General features: G+C 38.1%; 1 protein-coding gene across 4 annotated transcripts in view; it reads right to left on the reverse strand.

Moving 5' to 3' along the window:
• The window catches only part of CCSER1 (coiled-coil serine rich protein 1), a 637,091-nt gene that overhangs the window by 448,005 nt on the left and 171,604 nt on the right, over positions 1 to 17,482 (reverse strand). For all 4 annotated transcript variants that reach the window (XM_088056598.1, XM_088056597.1, XM_088056599.1 and 1 more), the window contains exon 6: positions 1,863 to 1,983. In XM_088056598.1, the coding sequence (XP_087912724.1) occupies positions 1,863 to 1,983 (121 nt within the window). The remainder of the gene's footprint in view (positions 1 to 1,862; positions 1,984 to 17,482) is intronic.

The following is a 17,482-nucleotide window of genomic DNA, read 5'->3' on the forward strand; positions in this document are numbered from 1 at the left end:
AGACACGGGAATTAGGATCTGTTTTGCTTCCATTAACTGGATATGAAGAAAACTGTCTGCATGTAGAAAGCACAGGGTGAAATGCAAGATCAGTATGCCGATGTTTCATTCATAATGCTGGAGATTTTCTTGACGCTGCATGCTTTCACCTCTCTACAATTACTCTTAAGGTTTCTACAAAATGTACCAAATTCCAGTTGCAAATCTTTTCCAACAAGATGGTTCTTTCTAATTTCAAATATACTTGTCAGAAATGTTGGCTTAAAGACACTTATACACTGATACAGTTTCATACGGAGAAGTTCAAATAGGTTTAATCTGTTTAAGAACGATCTTGTTTCTAGTATAAAGAATTCCAGAGGCACAGGTTGTATTTTTAAACATGAGTATTGGAAGAGTAACAGAGGTTAGAGCATGTTTCTGAGACCTCTGAGTGCTTATGAAAAGTTATGTCTGTGTTCTTAGAAGATAACACTAATCAGGCTGTAAAGAAAAAATAAAAACCCAAACATGCCAAAAATCTGGGAGATGGCTTCATTCAGCACATGCTAAACAGATTCCTACTTTGAATTCCTAAGAGATTATTAAATGCTGAATCTCATCATAGTAGACAAAAAAGCCAATCAAGCAACAGTGCAGGTTTCCCTTTTAGTGAAGACAAGAAAAAATGTTCTATGCTGCTTTGAACTAACCAGAAAAGATTATTCTGGATTTCAGCACAGTATTTTACAGCCCATTGCCTTTCCAATCTCTTGGCATTCAGAGAGCCACACAAGGGAAGCACTACAACAATTAGATGCTCACAGCACTTTAAACACAAGGCCATGGCAGTAACACCTGGACAACAGGTAATGCACAGTGTTAAATTTTAAGTATAGGTAATTGAGATGAAAAGGGTTTATCACCACCTTGAAGAAGATACCACAGCCAGATACAGACTTAAGTCATAGATCCATAGCAAGATCACAACCTACCTAATCTACTCTAATCCACCAGTGGTGTTTTGGATGTTACAGGGATTTTGGGGACGTGAGGGAACGTTTTAATTTTTTTTTACAGTAATAGGCATGCAAGCCAGGACTCCACAGATTATTTTAAACTTGTATATACCAAGGGAGGCAGAAAACTAAACAGAAATGGTAAATACACAAATGATGTTATACATTGTCATGTTTTTTAATACTTTCCACACTTTAAAAAGTACAGACCTCAAGTCTGTGTTGTGGTAAAGCCTTACAATTGTGTTTTCTTTCTTTTCATGTAAACAAAATTACCTTTATTTTCCAAAGACTCAATCATTAAGAAATAACCATCCTGCCTGGTATTACAAGGCAAATGTTACTGTACACTCTGTGGTTATGATCTTTATTTAATGCAAGACACCAAAATACACTGTAATTAAGTAGACAGAATTTCCCTGGAAGAACACACTACCACACTTTTGAAGATGCCATTGTATCTCGCATCACAGAGGTAAAATGGTCACTGAAAAATACTGAAATATATCAGATGAGCTGAGTATTTACCAATCACCTCCTCTACAAAAATCAACTACTTGCCAGAATGAAAGGACTATTGAAACAAAAAGAATCACCTTATCAAATCTGTTAAAAAGTCAGTTTCTTGGCATATAAAGGCCCTCTATATTCCCTCTATAAATGTCATTACCAAAAGTCTTGGGAAAAAATGTAGGCTAATGAACAAAAGCAGCAGCTTAGCCTCAGGCCAGTTTCTACTTTTGGAAACACCTATGAAAGCCCTGATGAAAGAGAAAGGAGGGTGTATATGCATATCCATGAGAAGGAATCTGGCCTGGTGTTTAAATTGCACTTGTAAAAGATCATGTTATTTGAATAACTCACTGTTTGGACACATCAGGCATTATCATCTGCTCTTTTTTCCTTGTATCCACTGTCGTCTCCACAGGGGTAAGTACTACAGCAGCACATGACACTATTGACTGGTATGAGTCTTCCCGGCACACTGCAAAGATAAAAAGCATCAGTGTTAAACAGTGAACTCAGTTTGCACTTGAAAGGGAGGAAAAAAAAATAAATATATTCATACTGTGATAAACACAAATGCAGATAATTAATCAGGCTTTACTGTGGTCACATGCAATGAAAATGCCATTGTTTTTCACACTTCCAAATGGGCTCACTTTGCACTTTTTTGCCATTGACTGATCATTCACTAAGTTTTACCTGGCACAGGATCTGTTGTCAGTCTGCTCTAGCTCATTGGTGTGTCTGAGTCCTATAAAAACTTATATTTCATAAATGACATCAGAATTTGATTCACTTCTTAGTTCTTTTTCATCACAGACTGAAAATAAGGGTGAAAATAATGGGTTGTTTCTAGGCAAACCTTGCACCTTCAAAAATTTCACACTTTGTAAGAAAATAGATTAAAGAAAATCAAATTAGTGATTACTTTTCACCTTTAACTGTTATGACTCACTTCACTCAAAAAGTCTAGAAGTGATATCTGATATATTGACTCATGCTTTCTTTTCATAAAAACTGTATCTGTATTGCTGTGCTAAATGTTACAACTTAAGACAGTGTTTAGAGCTAGAAGAATGATCACACATTTGAGCTGAGCATTTGGCTCAGTTAGCACTAATAAATGAATATCCAAAGTTTCTGATCTCTGAACAGACAATTATATATGTTACCAGTCATAAACATTCTTAAATTCTAAATTTTAAGTGTCACTAGTAATTCAGCTTTTAGTAGCAACCACTCCTACTGATTTTGAAGCTATGGATTTCCTTTACAGCTAAGGCACACCTTTCTGAAACAAGTAAGACCTGAAATTAAGAGTTTGTTTCATAGCACAAAGCATGGCAGCTTCTTATTTTACATTTGGTAATGTATTATATATAAGCAAGAAGAAATATTTAAACAGAAAGACACACAGTATTTTATAACATACAGAACCCTTTCACAAGAGTGAACACATGCCCACAGACCCAATAACATAGCCTGTAAAACCAGAATGACTGTGGCAAATTCTCAGCAATTCAAAACCAGAAAGAACACATTTCACAAGTACACACACTCATGCAAGACTGGTACTGGGAAAGTTGAACTGTGACATTTATTTATTATTATTCCATTTTTCACAATCATGCCCTTATCATATCCTTATTGCTCACGGATAACACACCTTTGGCACAGCCTATACTCCCCTTACAGAAGAAGCAAAACTGGAGTAAAACTTCACCCACACTGACCTGACTGTGTCAATAACAGCTAATTGTGCCATTTTACCCCAAAGGCATGAATTACCTTCAGCCCAAACTCAGCAGAGACCAACGGGACGCGCTGGTGCTCCACAAACACCCTGAAACACTAACAGGAACAGGTCAGGTGGGGACTGGGTATTTCTGCAAAGGTCTTTTCTTGCTTTCTGAGCAGTTCTGAGCCACTCAGCAAGCAGCACAAATGGCTGGAGCACAGGCAGCTCTATCAGGAAGGAAACCTTTCATGGAGTGCTTGTAATTGCATTGAATTCATCTGTTGTCCAGCATTGTTCATGTTCTTATTTTAAATATTAATGTGCACACTGTGCTAAATGACTAAGCCACCTAAGATGCTTGGTATTGAAGCCTTACTTTTTTTCCTTTGGAACCAGCATTACTCAGTATTTTGTCTCTATCACAGACACACGTCTCCAACAGATAGTCATACACAAAGAGAACTTGCTATATTGACTGCAGGCAGGCAAGTAGGATTTATGTTATAGCTTGATGCACAACAGTTTAAGATGAAACTAATGCAAGATACATTGAACTAAAGAGACGATATAAGAAAAAATGGAATTTTAGGTGATTTTACATCCTACTATATTATGTACAACCAGCAGACCATCCAGTTGGTAGGCACCAAGTAATTTACGAAACAGTATTTTCTCATTACAACCAGCAAATATGAGTATGTGCAAATAAGAACATTTATGTCTCTTTGTCTCTTTATTTACAGTCAAAGAATTGAAAAAAAAATAGGCTTGTCATAATGCACCAGTGATATTCAGTACCTGAATTTTAACCAGAAACACTGATAAAACAGGGAGCATAAAGGATGAAGCAAATACATACTTTTCTTCAGAAGACCTGTCTTATTACTAGAATTTACTTTAGCACTCAAAAGGTCTGATGACAAGCATCACAGGGGAGAGTTTGCCCTAGATCAGGCACCATCCATCAGAGCAGTTACAAAGAAAAATAAAAAAGGGATTCACAAGTAACAAAGAAGACACTGCAAATCTCTCACTCTTTACAGGAATTTCATGAATGAATAAAACTGTGAAATTGCTTTTATTTAATAATTAATGCTATACAGGAGTTGTATAATCCCCTAATTTACAGCTGAAGAAAAACCCAGTGGTCATCCAGTGATTGGAGCTCATGGAATATATTATCCCCCCATTTTAGGCAGCAATACTCTTTGATCTTGCTTTTGAAAATCACTACAATTCTTCCTTTTTATCTCAATTCTCTGTGCACAGTCATAAGTCATTATTGGACAGTATAATTAACTAAAATGTCATGAAATGGAGATGGCACAGAAGCAAGTAATTTTCACCTACTGGAGTGAATGCTCTTACTATCTGTTCATAACTTGCATTGAAGTAATGAGAACCTGCTTGAATGCGGACTCTCAACTTTAATACTGATGGGGATGGGCCGTGTTCACTTAAGATTGTTTGCATTTTACATTCCAAACTCAACTCATAAGTATAGCTTCATCTCTACAACTTCATTTTTTAATCTACAAGTGGCTAGCATTACCCCAAGAAAGATCATTCACGATGACTACACACTGTACTCTTCATGAACTGAAATCTGTTCAAGCCTCAAAATACCACAATTACTCCAAGGAATCGCTCCTTTTAATCATAAATCCTCTCACACATCACACTTGCTCCTTAACATCCAACAAGAACTTAAAAATTTAGCCTTCCCACATCAACTGGTAAGGAAAGCAGAATTTTCAGTCATCTGAGTTAGTGTTTGGGAAACCCATCAATGTAATCAGCTGTGTCAGCCTACAACATTATTCCTGATGCATACATGCAGAATGGTAGAAAAAACTGTACAAGTTATCAACAACAAGGGGAACAATCAGCCAATTTTATACTACTGGTAGCAGTTTCTTTAAGAAACTAGTATCTTTAGTATCTCAGGATGTGTTATACACTGAATACCTGCAGTTAAAAAAAAAAGCAATTTGAATGCAAGTGAGATGGTATTTTTCAGTCCTTTATTCGCAATTCAACCATTACACGAACAAGCTAATAATTGTAATGAAACAACACAACCAGAGGAACATCTACATGTTATCATTAAAGAAACATATTTTTCTTAGTGAAACAAAAGATACTACCTACAAATTACAAGTCATGTAAAGGAGAACTCTACAGAAAGGGAAAACAGTCTTAACTTCATAGACTACTATCATAAAAGATCTGTACTACTTTTGAAGCTGCATGGTTTCTCCCCAGATCCTTCAGTTTAATGATGCATGCAGCTTGTTTTCTTCCATTGCCAAGTGTTTTAAAAGTATCCCATATATTTATCACTAGGAGTGCTGGCTTGGATTTACCCTAGCTGGTTTAGGCAATCCCAGAACATCATTCACTATCAAAACAGATCTTTACATCTGGAGAAGAAAAACATTAGGTTTTGCTTTTTTTCCTTGCCATTTCTTTCAAGAACAATGAGAGTGACTAATTAAACATTTTTCTTCTACTTTGAACCAATCAGTGAAAAATTTTTAATTCCCTAAATAGTAGGACAGTAGGAAGCCTTCAACAGCTATGGAATAGAATGTGTTTCTCCAGAGAATAAAAAGATTTTTAAGCTCTAGGGATGTCATTTACATCATATATTTCAAACACTTAATTGTACACACTTCCTCCCCCCCTCTCCTTTTTTTTAATTGAGGAGAAAGAAAATCTGGCTATCATTTCTTGATATCAAAAAAAAGTCTCCCTTGACACAAGATGCAAGATGAAATTAGCAACAAGTACTACCTGCTTAGAGAAAACAGAAGGGAAATGTTCATATGCAGTGGCCAATGAAGCAAAAAGGAATCATGACACAGGGACACAAAAACAGTGAAGTATTTCTGGATTTCAGAAAGCTGGGCACTTATCCTGACAATCCCAAGTATTTACATTTATGCCTATGAAGTTTAAAATTATCAGCCCTCATCATTCAAGAGACAGATCAAGTCTGGAAACAGATGCTGTTTTATACCAAAAATCCTTCTGCTTTGGTAAAAAACTAGGCAAGGAGCCAGGAGCATGGAAGGCATCTAAATGCTTTACTCTGAAAGATCAGTCAGCTGCCACTGTAGGAGACAGGCAACTAGAGCATGAAGGAGCAACATCTGGGTCCCAAGTATCCAAACCCACATCCCTTTTACTACTGAAGGCCAGACGTTATGTTTTAATAACTCTTGTGTTTTAATAACTCCTGAACACCAATTCTCCTTGCAGGCACTGAGAACATTCTGGCACATGGTTTCCTAAATACCTTTCTGCCATTAAAAGGCTCAGGAAATGAGTCAACCTCTGAATAGCTCTGAACAAAGGACAAGAAAGAGCTGAAAAATATGTAACCCCTATACAGGTTCTTCAGACAAGGGAAATTCAGGACCAAGAACTGTTATACTTAAAACAGAGCTTTTGCTAAAACAAACAAATAAACTAAACCCAAACCACAAACACACCAACCAACCAAAGAGGAAGAGTGGATACACTGTAAATTCCTTTAGTATATTAGAACAAGTGAACAGCTGAGGAAAGAAAAAGAACACTTATAATATGCAACTCAAGTTATTTTGCCAGGACAGCTGCTGACATTAGCAATAGCAAATAAGAGAGGATCTTGAAATCCAGTCTATTAATTCTGGTATGTCCAGGAAGAACTGTGACTAACCAGCAAGTTAATCCCTTCCTGACTGCACAGATACAGCCTCTGATAGTCCTGGGCCACTCAGAGAGCCCAGAAAAGAACCAGTGTTCTGACTTGTCACTCCATCAACCCTAAGCATCACCTGCATGAAACACTGCAGCAAAACCAAGTGTAGGAATTCAGTTCCATACACTCTTTCTCAGATCCAGAAACACAATAAAGTCTTTTTCTACTTTGTTATTAAACCCTAAAGCCCAAGGAGACTTTTGGTCTCTTTAAAGCAACACAAAAGGTCAAGGTACTTTATGTGAAAGCTATTTTTGCCCATCTACTTGTATTAAAAAAAAGCTCAATATTAAAAAATAATAATAACAAGGCCTAATTTTCCTGCTGCTTGATCCTAGATTTGATTATGGTCTTTGGAGAAAAGAAGAAACTAAATGGATGTATATTTTTTATTAGTTCAACAGTTATTCTAGGGCCTCTTGTTCCCTAGAAACAGCTACATTTCACAATATTGGCCAAGTGAATACTTAAGAAAATGAGTGTATATGCTCACAGTCCCCAAAGGGTTTGCTGTAATAATTCTGCAATAAAACCACAGGCCTGGTTCTTAAACACAACGTAGTCACAATCAGAAATTTTGTAATAGCAACAATTACAAGCCCATTATGGGCAAATGAATTACTTTCTATCAGGTTCTTATGTTTCATGGCTTTTTTTATACAAAGGCTGCACACACATATTTGCTTTGTGCTATCTACACTGGCACACAAACATGAGGGGTACAAAATGCAGCATTAAGCAGGAACTAGGGAATTTCTCTAACGCACCAGCAGTTCTGCAGTGATTGTCTGTACCCTTGCTTTTGTATCCTAAGTTTGTTTGTTGTCACACGCCACTGTGATAATACAGTAAGAGCCACAAGTGAAATCTGGGTCTGGTGACTTGTACTCCATGTATAAGAAATTAAACTGTAATTTTTCAATGTTCATGCATAATGGAATGCTGAATGAAAGGGTATGCCCTGATCACCTAAGGACTGACCCTACGGACACAGCAAGTGATAGAAACACCAATTCCTAAAATAAACACAATGACAAAACTGATGACCCACTTCTTGCATATTTCCTGTTAGCTCCACTGTATTGAGAGATCGACTGCAGTTTGGTTTCTCCTGAGACAGAAAGATGACACAGGCACCTTAACTCCTGATCAGACTTCTCAAGCAGCCTCCCCCAGCTTACAGTGACTTGCAGACTTTCTTCTACAACGTGGTTGTGCCTGTATTTACTAATCCCTCAGGGATTTTATGAATTTGTTCAGTTACTTATGTTCTAGCGTAAACTTGTAGCATCCACAATGTCCTGCAGACTTCCAAAGCTGAATATATGTTATGTGAAGAAATACTCCTACCAGTCCACTTTAAATTTGCAACCAGCTTGTTTCATCTGACTCCCCCAGTTTTAGTCTTGGAGAGGACAATGCACAAATCCCCCTTCATCTTCCACTCTGGATTTTTCAGACTTCTTCTGGATACTTAGCCAGCAATTTCTTTTACAGCCCTCATTATCTGCATTTGTTCCTATTTAAAACCTGTTCCATAAATCTGGTCACCTTGCTGACCTCTTCAAAACCAACCATTCCTTGCTGCAGTTCCTGCAATGATGCATCACTGTAGCAAGGCCAGGGGAAACTCTAACTGCATTTGCAGAAAATTAAGTGGGTTAGTTTTTCCACTGTAACTACTGTACACGTAAAACATTCTAAGTACATCTATTTGTGCTTGAGGCTGCTTCTGAGATACTTTTTTATTCACCATGAAGTACTTAAAGCAAATATTGTTCCAAGCAGCCTACACAGGAATTGAAAAATCAACCTTTAAAAATAAAGGCGTATTCCATATCCAGTAGGTAGATCTCACTTCTCAATGTCAAAAAGCATTGGCTTAGTGTTAATAATAGAACTTTTAAAAGGACTACTAAGTTTCATTAGCTGCTTGTATTTTTAGCCCTCTAGTCTATGACTTGTTTTGTGACACAAGCATGAATAAGAACTATGTGCATAAATACATAACGGTGCAAGGGAAAGGTTATAATGAAAGACTAATGATCTGAATCCTACCAATCATATCTAATTCTGCCAAATTCCAGGAAGTCTCATAATTGAACATTATGAACATCTATTAGAGTAAGAAGTGGAGGCTTAGTCATTTAGTCTAGGATGCATGGTGCTCATCACCATGTGGGCCACCAAGTGCATCCATTTCTTCCCAAAGAGCCTTTGAAGACAACTGGTTAAATTCATTAAATTAATTTATCATACAGTGCAGCTGCAGGTTGGTTCATGGGGGAAACAAGGCTCACCCAGACCTCCCGTTCTCGTAGCCTCTGCCATTCTTGGCAAGGCTGCCTCACTGGGTAATAAGAAAGAAAAACACCACAGGACCTGGGTGATGGAAGGAAACAGAACAGCCCAGAACTCCAGATTTTCAGTAAGAATGGAAAAGGTAGTGCTGAAAGTGCCAGTTTCATGTGCAAGCCTAAAGCCATGTCCTGGCAATAGCCAGAAGGTACCATAAACTGGGAAGCCTTTGTCTCTTCCCACAGGGCATGGAGGAAATCCCAGCAGGGATGCCACCAGCTGCAACAGCCATCTGCCTCAAAGTTCCTTTTTCAGCCAAGAGAAGAATAATAGTTTTAGTTTTGCTTTTGATCACATTTGGGTTTCTATTTATGTTATGTGATGCCTTCAAGAAAAGGAGAGAAAAAGGAGTGACTGTGACACTGGCATCTTAAAAGAAGGAATATAAAAAGGCCTGCGGGGCATTTCTGTAGGCATAATACAATCCCCTGAAGGAATGACTACTCTAACAACAATATCCTCGACTGTCACTCACTGCAAGTAAAACTGTCAAAACTCAATAGCAAGTGGTTTCAGGAGCACAGTCTCCTGGCTTCAAATATTATTCCTGGCCTAGCTGAAATAAAGACTGACAAGCAAGCAAGATTAATTTATTGTGGTTTGTATTGAATGGCTGTAGTCACAAGACATTTACTTAAACAATTAATACACAGATAAACCTCCAAAAGTACAGTTTCCCAAGAGAAATTATTAAACAAAATCACAACATGAGGTTTCCTTGCAGATTCTAAAAGCTCACTAGGAAAATTACACACGGTATTTTTGTTTTGCAGGAGTATGAGGCTACTTGGTTTTCTATTATAGCCATGCTGGCAGTCACTAGCAGGAGCACCAGGTACAGCTGCCAGTAGAGCTGTACATCATTCCAGCTGTAGAATGACAGCCTTTGTCAACCCCACTGACAAGCAACTCAGTCCCTACACAGCAGCACATTGGTCACAGCCATTCCAGACTCATTCCTGCCTTCACAGAAGTCACTCACATACCAACTATTAGAAATTTACACCAGACATTGAAACAAATAGAGGATCCGTAACAAAGAAGATCTCACCCTTTTCTCAGGGGAGATATTTTCCATATTTGTTATAAAATGCAAGCCATTTATTTTATATCTTTGCTCTCTTTAAGGCGATACATTCATACAGGAAAGCAAATTCAGCCCTAGTGTCTCTGCAGTCATTTAACAATCCTGTAAACCAGCATGCATACCAAGCAGCTGGCTACTGCTCCAGGGTAACCACAAAGCAGGGGAGAAATGAGGGAAGTGGGTAGTGGGTCATCACCCACAGTCTTACCACTCAGCACTCCCACAGCAAAGGGACAGGCCAGCAGGAGCACCTAGTGACAGACCTCTGAAGCAAGAGGGGAAATGCAAGGGTTTTAAGGAAGAGAAGGTTTAACAATGGGGTATATAGAGAATATATAATATCTTCCTCCTGTGGGCACCTATGGCAGGCACCCACCAAACCTGGGTGTGAAGGAAGAACACTTGGATGTTCAAAGAGTGGCCAAGTAAAGGCTCTTCACAGGTAGGTTGTGACAGCAAGCAAAGGATGGACTCCAGAAGATAATCAGTACAGCAATTTCCTAGGCTGTTCACACAGCTTTTCATGCAATACCAGGGAAATCACGTTCACAACTTGGCTAGGTGACAAGAAAGGTTAGTGGCAGTTGTACAATGATACAAAGCATCCCATGCCACAGAGAAAACTGGGAAAGAGAATACTATTTGATGTACCTGAAGTTTTAAAAGTATGCCCATTTGCACAGCTTGCAGATTTTTCTATGCTTTGTACTTAGTACATATGATTTACTAGATTTCAAGGCCAAATGAAACTACTGGGATCATCTGATCTGACATGTGGCACAGGCACATCCGGTGGTTCTTCTAAAAGTTCAATATTACAGTCCTGATGCAAAACTTTGAAGAGTACAGGTCACTGCTATGCCAGGTTTGTAAATGATCTGAGGAGTTCTTCCAATTAATGGTCAAAATAAGAGCATAATTTTTCCAATTGATCTTCAGAAGTAGAGACTTCTAGCCATACATCAATGCTGCAGATAAAGCATATGCCAAGTAATATATATGCATCTTTCTGAAAAGCAATAAAACAGTCAGTCATTATGCTGATGCCTTCTCACACTTCTCTAAAAGTTTCAATTATTCTAAAAAAAAAAAAAACAAACTAAATTCACTAGGGCCTGAAATCCAACCAACTTTTGAGAGCAATATATTTTACCTTAAAGACAGATAAATTGCAATAGGAATAGACTGTGCTTGGCAAAATGGTCAGGATCAAACTGACAGGAATGTGAGACAAGCTCAGCAATCTTGAAGAGCCATTAAACCAGATGATTATAACAAACACTGTTTAAATGGAGCCCAATTCAGGATTACAGAAAGAAAGAGTGCAGACTACCACTATGCCTCTGAAGTACAGCTTTGGTTCAGAGCAAACCAGCAAATCAGTGTGCTGCCACTGCAAAAATGTCCAACATAAGCATTGGCTATACAAAGATGAAACTGGTGAACCAAAGTCACTGAAGTCATGCTCAACTTGGTTACCATTTCAACTTCTCAAAAAGATGACTGAAAGACACACTACACTGTATGTGATCCAGTATGGGAGAAAATTCCAGACCTCCCTAAATAAGCTGAAGTCAAACTGGAGGATTAAAAGCAATTAAATTATTGGGGGAAAAAAACCACACACACTAAACAAAATTGGTGACTGTCTGTCTACACATATTTAAAGATTAAAACCAAGATGTGTGTTTGTCAAGTATGTATTTTAAAGTTGCACAGTACAACTTGGCAAAGTATAATCACCTTGCTATTTGGGAGATTGGACTTTATGAACTGAGGTCTCCCTCTGTTAGAGTCACAAGAGTTGGCTGGTCCAAGTCACGCTTCAAGGGTGTAACATAGATGCTCCAGTTGTATCGACCTTTAAGCCAGTGTTTTTAATTATACAAGCTGTCACGGCAAGCCAAATAGCCTTAGCATATATAGAAGCATTTTGGAGGCTGTTTTCTTTAAGAAAATTATCTAAACCATTTTCCCCTAACCCTAATTTTCAAATCTGACATTGATATTTACATTGCAGCTCCACAGAACTCAATGGAGGAAAAGAAGAATCATGTATCAGGAAATGAGATAGAAAACTACATGGGGTTAATTTCTTCAAAAATTATTTTCCTCTGAATAGGTAATAACATGCAGATGTCTGTTAACTGACCATGTACTGACACAACCACACGAAAATGCCTGAAAAACTTGAGAGCAGAACACCACAGGACAACGATGCATCATTCATACAGACTGATGCTGCAAAAAGAATAACCAGAATTCAGTGGCAACCACCCAGATTCATATTAGGTTTGCTCTAACCTCATTAAACATCAAAAAAATTAACAAAGAGTAATACAAATTCCTAACCTGAATCAAATAAAAATTTAACTTGCAAAGAAATTCAGTTGCTTCTCTTCATGTTATGGGTGAAGTTCTCCACAGAAGGAGTCATACAAACCTTTGAAGCAATGCAACAGATAGAGCCAAGCCATTACAAATTCATCAGCTTCTGTTCAGATTCTACCAGTCATACCAAATGCAAAGCAAAGAATGAACAAGTAAGTCAGTTTTCTGTTAGTGACAAACAACAATTTGGAGACTAGATAATAAGAAAATAAACATTTGCATATTATTCCTCAACTTTGATTTAAACACCTTTCCTCTGGTTTTGGTTCTGAAAAGGAAATAGTGCCATTCAGTGGTCAGGTAGATTCGCTGCACTTTCTAAACTGAATGCAGTAGTGCACACTGACAATATTAGCATGGGAATTGCAAATGCTGAGCATTGGCACAGTCACTAATACTGTTATTTTTACTTGAGGAAATACTGTAAATGTTTTTTTGAGAAGTATGATGTTTTATTCAAAGCATGATTTAGAACCTGCACTAAATCTTTCTGCCTTGTCTCCCTCAAGAGCAAAGAACTACACGCTTTTCCTCCTGCTCTCCACCAGGTGACAAACAAGACTCTAAATTTTATGAACACAGAGAAGGATACTGGGAAATCCTGTAGGAGCTGGCAGGAAGGTAACTCAAAAATCTGTTCCACAGAAAAAGTCATTATGTTCTAAACCAGCAAAACATGTACAGAAAATAGGAGTAAAATCTACGTTACTGATTTTCACTGAATAACACTCCAGCTGAAGATAAAAATTCACTGGGACCTTTCTCTGGATTCACCAACCCCAGAATTTCTGAACCCAAGGTGAACTGGTTAAATAGAAGCAAAAAGAAGAAAGCTCAATTCTCAAATAGCACCATTTGTCAAAGCAGCTGAAGTGTTCATGAATATGGAAGACTGGTTGGGCATCTGTGAATCCAGCAAAATCTGGCCTAATGACTATTTAAATAGTGACAACACATTCACAGCCCCACATTCACTTTCCCTTGAGAAATCTTCGATCTTTACTTCAGATGTCATGCCAGAGGCATCCAAGGAACCAGTCAAGTACAACAGATCCTGCTGAAAGTTAGCTGAGTGCAAGTGGACCAGATTTCTAGAGGTAGCTAAAAAATTACGACAAACCACTTTTTTTTCCTAATCCACAGTGATTCTGGAGTGATTTTTTTTATATACAACTGCGTATCAGGAGATGTGGCCTCATAAAAACTCAGCTATATCCATCAGCCTTCACTGCTTGCTTTCAAGGGAGACAAGACTCTCTTTTACTGCATATTTATGCAGCTGGCTCCTAAAGGGTGGCACACAGAAACAACACATGCACAAAGAAGTCCAGGCTCCAGAAAAGTTGTAACCTACATAGAGAATCAGAACAAATGGGCTCCAAAGTTCCTAAAATGTAGAGCACTCAATGACACTGCTCCATTCTCATCCAAATGTCAACAGCCATCCCCTGCACGACGCAATTTAAAATCCTGGCACTCACTGGAAGGAGTCCCACTAACTTCAAGAACACTCCAGACACCAGGGCGCAAAGGTTACCCTTGTCTCTTCAAAGGGAGGGTGACTAATGGGATCTTCAGTATGCAGAGCGCTTCCTTGCACTTCGGAGCACATGGCCACCAATTCTGGAAGCTCCTTCCCACCAGTTCTCTAAGCCATGCATACAAGAAGGTTAATTTACTTCACTCTCTACTGAACAATTATGCTCTTAGCTGATTAGAATTTAAGAGCAAGCCTAAGATTAACACTTGACATTTGCTAGAAGCCCTCAAATTTAAAAACAAGAATTATTTGGAAGTCACCCAGTATTTTAAATATCATATGTATTAATCAAAATAAAACTTCACTTCTGAGAAAACCTTCAATATAAATGTTATGTACTGCAGTTAATCTACAAAAATACTCAAAATACAAAGATCCAAAAGGTGAAGGAAACACACTTAACACATCATCTTCCTTAAAAACACCCCTTATAATTGTACTATACCATTAATTTGTATCCACCAGTGGCATTTGAAGTAGCTAGATGCTTTATACACTCAACAGCATAAAAAAGATGGGAAATCAGCTATCTAAATTATCTTTATTGCATTTGAGAAAGGAATTCCTGTACTCTGATGTGAGAAGTCATGCATAAAATGTGCTAAAGCACCCATTTAGATCTAAGAAGTGGGCAACACATTTTCTACCCAGCAAAGATTTCTCACTGTATGCTTTTACTTTTTCTTCATATATTCACTATCTCTTTAATAATGGCTTTGATGTCAGAGGTACTGCCTAGTCTACATAAAACATAAAGTACTGCTATGAAATAGCTGCAATCCCCAGGGATTAAACACATGACCAAGGTTTTATTTGAGTACATCTCCCTGTCAGCCTCTATACCAGTGCTCCAGCACTATGGATGGAACGCTATTATGTACAGAACTGCTACCCACATATGAAAACGCTAAGGAAGACCAATACATTAAAATTTTTGATTGATCCTACTTCTGAATTCCGAGCATCTATTTTGATTTTTAGATCTGCTAATGGATTTGTTACCAAAATGTGTTTATTAGATGAAGCAATACATTAAACATTTTGCAACCTGTCAATGCTGAGACAGCAGAAAGACTGTTCAATCTAACTAGCAAATGATTCCCAGAGTTGTACTGTCAGTATTAATGATGCCAAAACATAAGAGATGAAAGGAAGGAGTGATTTCTTTACATAGCCATCGTTCCTTCTGATAGAGCAGGAAGTGAAGGTTGCACAGCAAGGTATGGGTTCACTGCAGCTTCACACAGGATATGTGAAGCCCCTCATCCCACAAGAAAGGTCAAGAATGAGAGAGGAACAGCACTCCTCAATCCCTTGGAATTCAAGTCACAAGCAGCAAAAGGCTGTAAACAAAGAGAGGAGTCAGGATGACTGTGGGATCAAGGCTGACCATGGAGATCTCAAAGACACACATTACTGTGGGATACATGAAAGTTTCCTTCTTAGATAACTAATTTAAACTATTAATAAAAAAAACAGTCAACAAGTTGTGTATTTTCAGGATGGTGGAAATCAGGATTTCTGGCTCTGTCAGCCAGAACTAACAGCCCTCAGCCTGGTCTCTGAGTTAGCAGCTAAAACCTGTGGGGCAGGAAGTTTCTATCAGTTCTGGGGCTCTCAACACTTATGTTACCCTTTTCATTTTTTCTGTTGACATAGCTCTGAAGAACACAGCTCTGAAGAATCCAGTTGAGAGCAATAGAACTGTTAGTAAACTAGAAGGAGTTAGCAAACCAGAAAGAAACTGTGAGCTGATACAATCTCTACTTCAGCTTCTTTGTTCAGAAAAAGGTTTAGATTAAAATCAACCAGTTATGCCTCTGAACAAAAAAAAAATAAACAAAACTGCAGTGAAAAGGTGTCTATAGAGTGTATCCAAATTAAAACTTTATGTAAAATCCAGGATACAGCTGATGTGCCCAGTAGCTATTCTCAATAGGAGTTTCCCACAATTAAAGACTAACGCGAAGATGTGGGGCCTGCTGTGGCACTTAAGCATCCATGAGGTCCTGCTGATGTATAGAGACTGTACAGTCAATCATGACACATACTGAGCTCTGTTCTCTCTTCCTGGGTTGTGGAATATCTAAATTGCCATGAATATAAAGAGAACAAAGAACTATTTCTAAATTAACTCATCACAACCAAATTGAAATTTAGCACAGAGAAATGTATTTAGGCAATCTCCAGGTTCTGCCTTGGTGACACATTGAAAGCAAGGGAAGTAACAACCATTTGGGGTTTTATACTTTCTCACAGGACAACGAAACATCACAAGTTTGTGGGCCAAGACACTACTACAACTAGAAGCATCAGAAGGCACTCAGTCAGACAGCTACATCCCCAGTGACATGTCCTTGGAAGATGGAAAAACACTGCCATCTTGTCGGAATTTTTGGGTAACATACACCGATACTTACACAATGTCTTCTAAACAAGTACAAATAAAACTGAAGAGATTATGAACTGATGTGAAAGAGAAAGGGCTCCCTTGATAGGCTAACCATGACTCAAGAAATTTCTGCAGTAGTACTGCCTTCCAGCCTCCAGCTTCTTACCTTGAAATCTCAACAGAACATTGTATTTGCAAAGCCAATGAAAGGAAACACAAAAAAAAAATTTACAAACCTGCCTGGTTTGCTAGTCAATATACGGTATGAAAAAAGAATTCTTTTGTTTTGTTTCTTAAGGGCTTAATACCAATTAAGTACCACTTTTACTCAAAAAGGGAGTATTTTTTCCCTTTCTTAAGAATAGTGTATTTATTCAGGCTCTCACACAGAGACTCAAAAGTGTTAATTTACTCACACTAAAAAAAAAAAACAAAAACAAGAAACAACAAATAAAAACCCAAAACAAAGCAAAACCCCCTCTAGTTTAGGGATTGCAACACTACCAGATACAATCCTGGTGCAGCACTGTACGGCTCCAGACTTATCCCAGCAGAAATCCCAGAAGACAAGAAGGACTGAAAGGGACCATGGGCTCCACCACACACTGCAGTGGTGCTCTGGGATGGAAGAAGGTTCTAGGTGCTGGGTTAGAGCCCTACCCTCTAAGATTTTCATGCTGACAGAGTATCTGATCAGCAAAGTTACTGCTAATGTCAAAAAGC

Source organism: Pseudopodoces humilis, chromosome 6 (assembly GCF_049639895.1).
Source record: "Pseudopodoces humilis isolate 2021_Gansu_Grassland_sample_001 chromosome 6, ASM4963989v1, whole genome shotgun sequence".
NCBI classification, from domain to species: Eukaryota; Metazoa; Chordata; class Aves; order Passeriformes; family Paridae; genus Pseudopodoces; species Pseudopodoces humilis.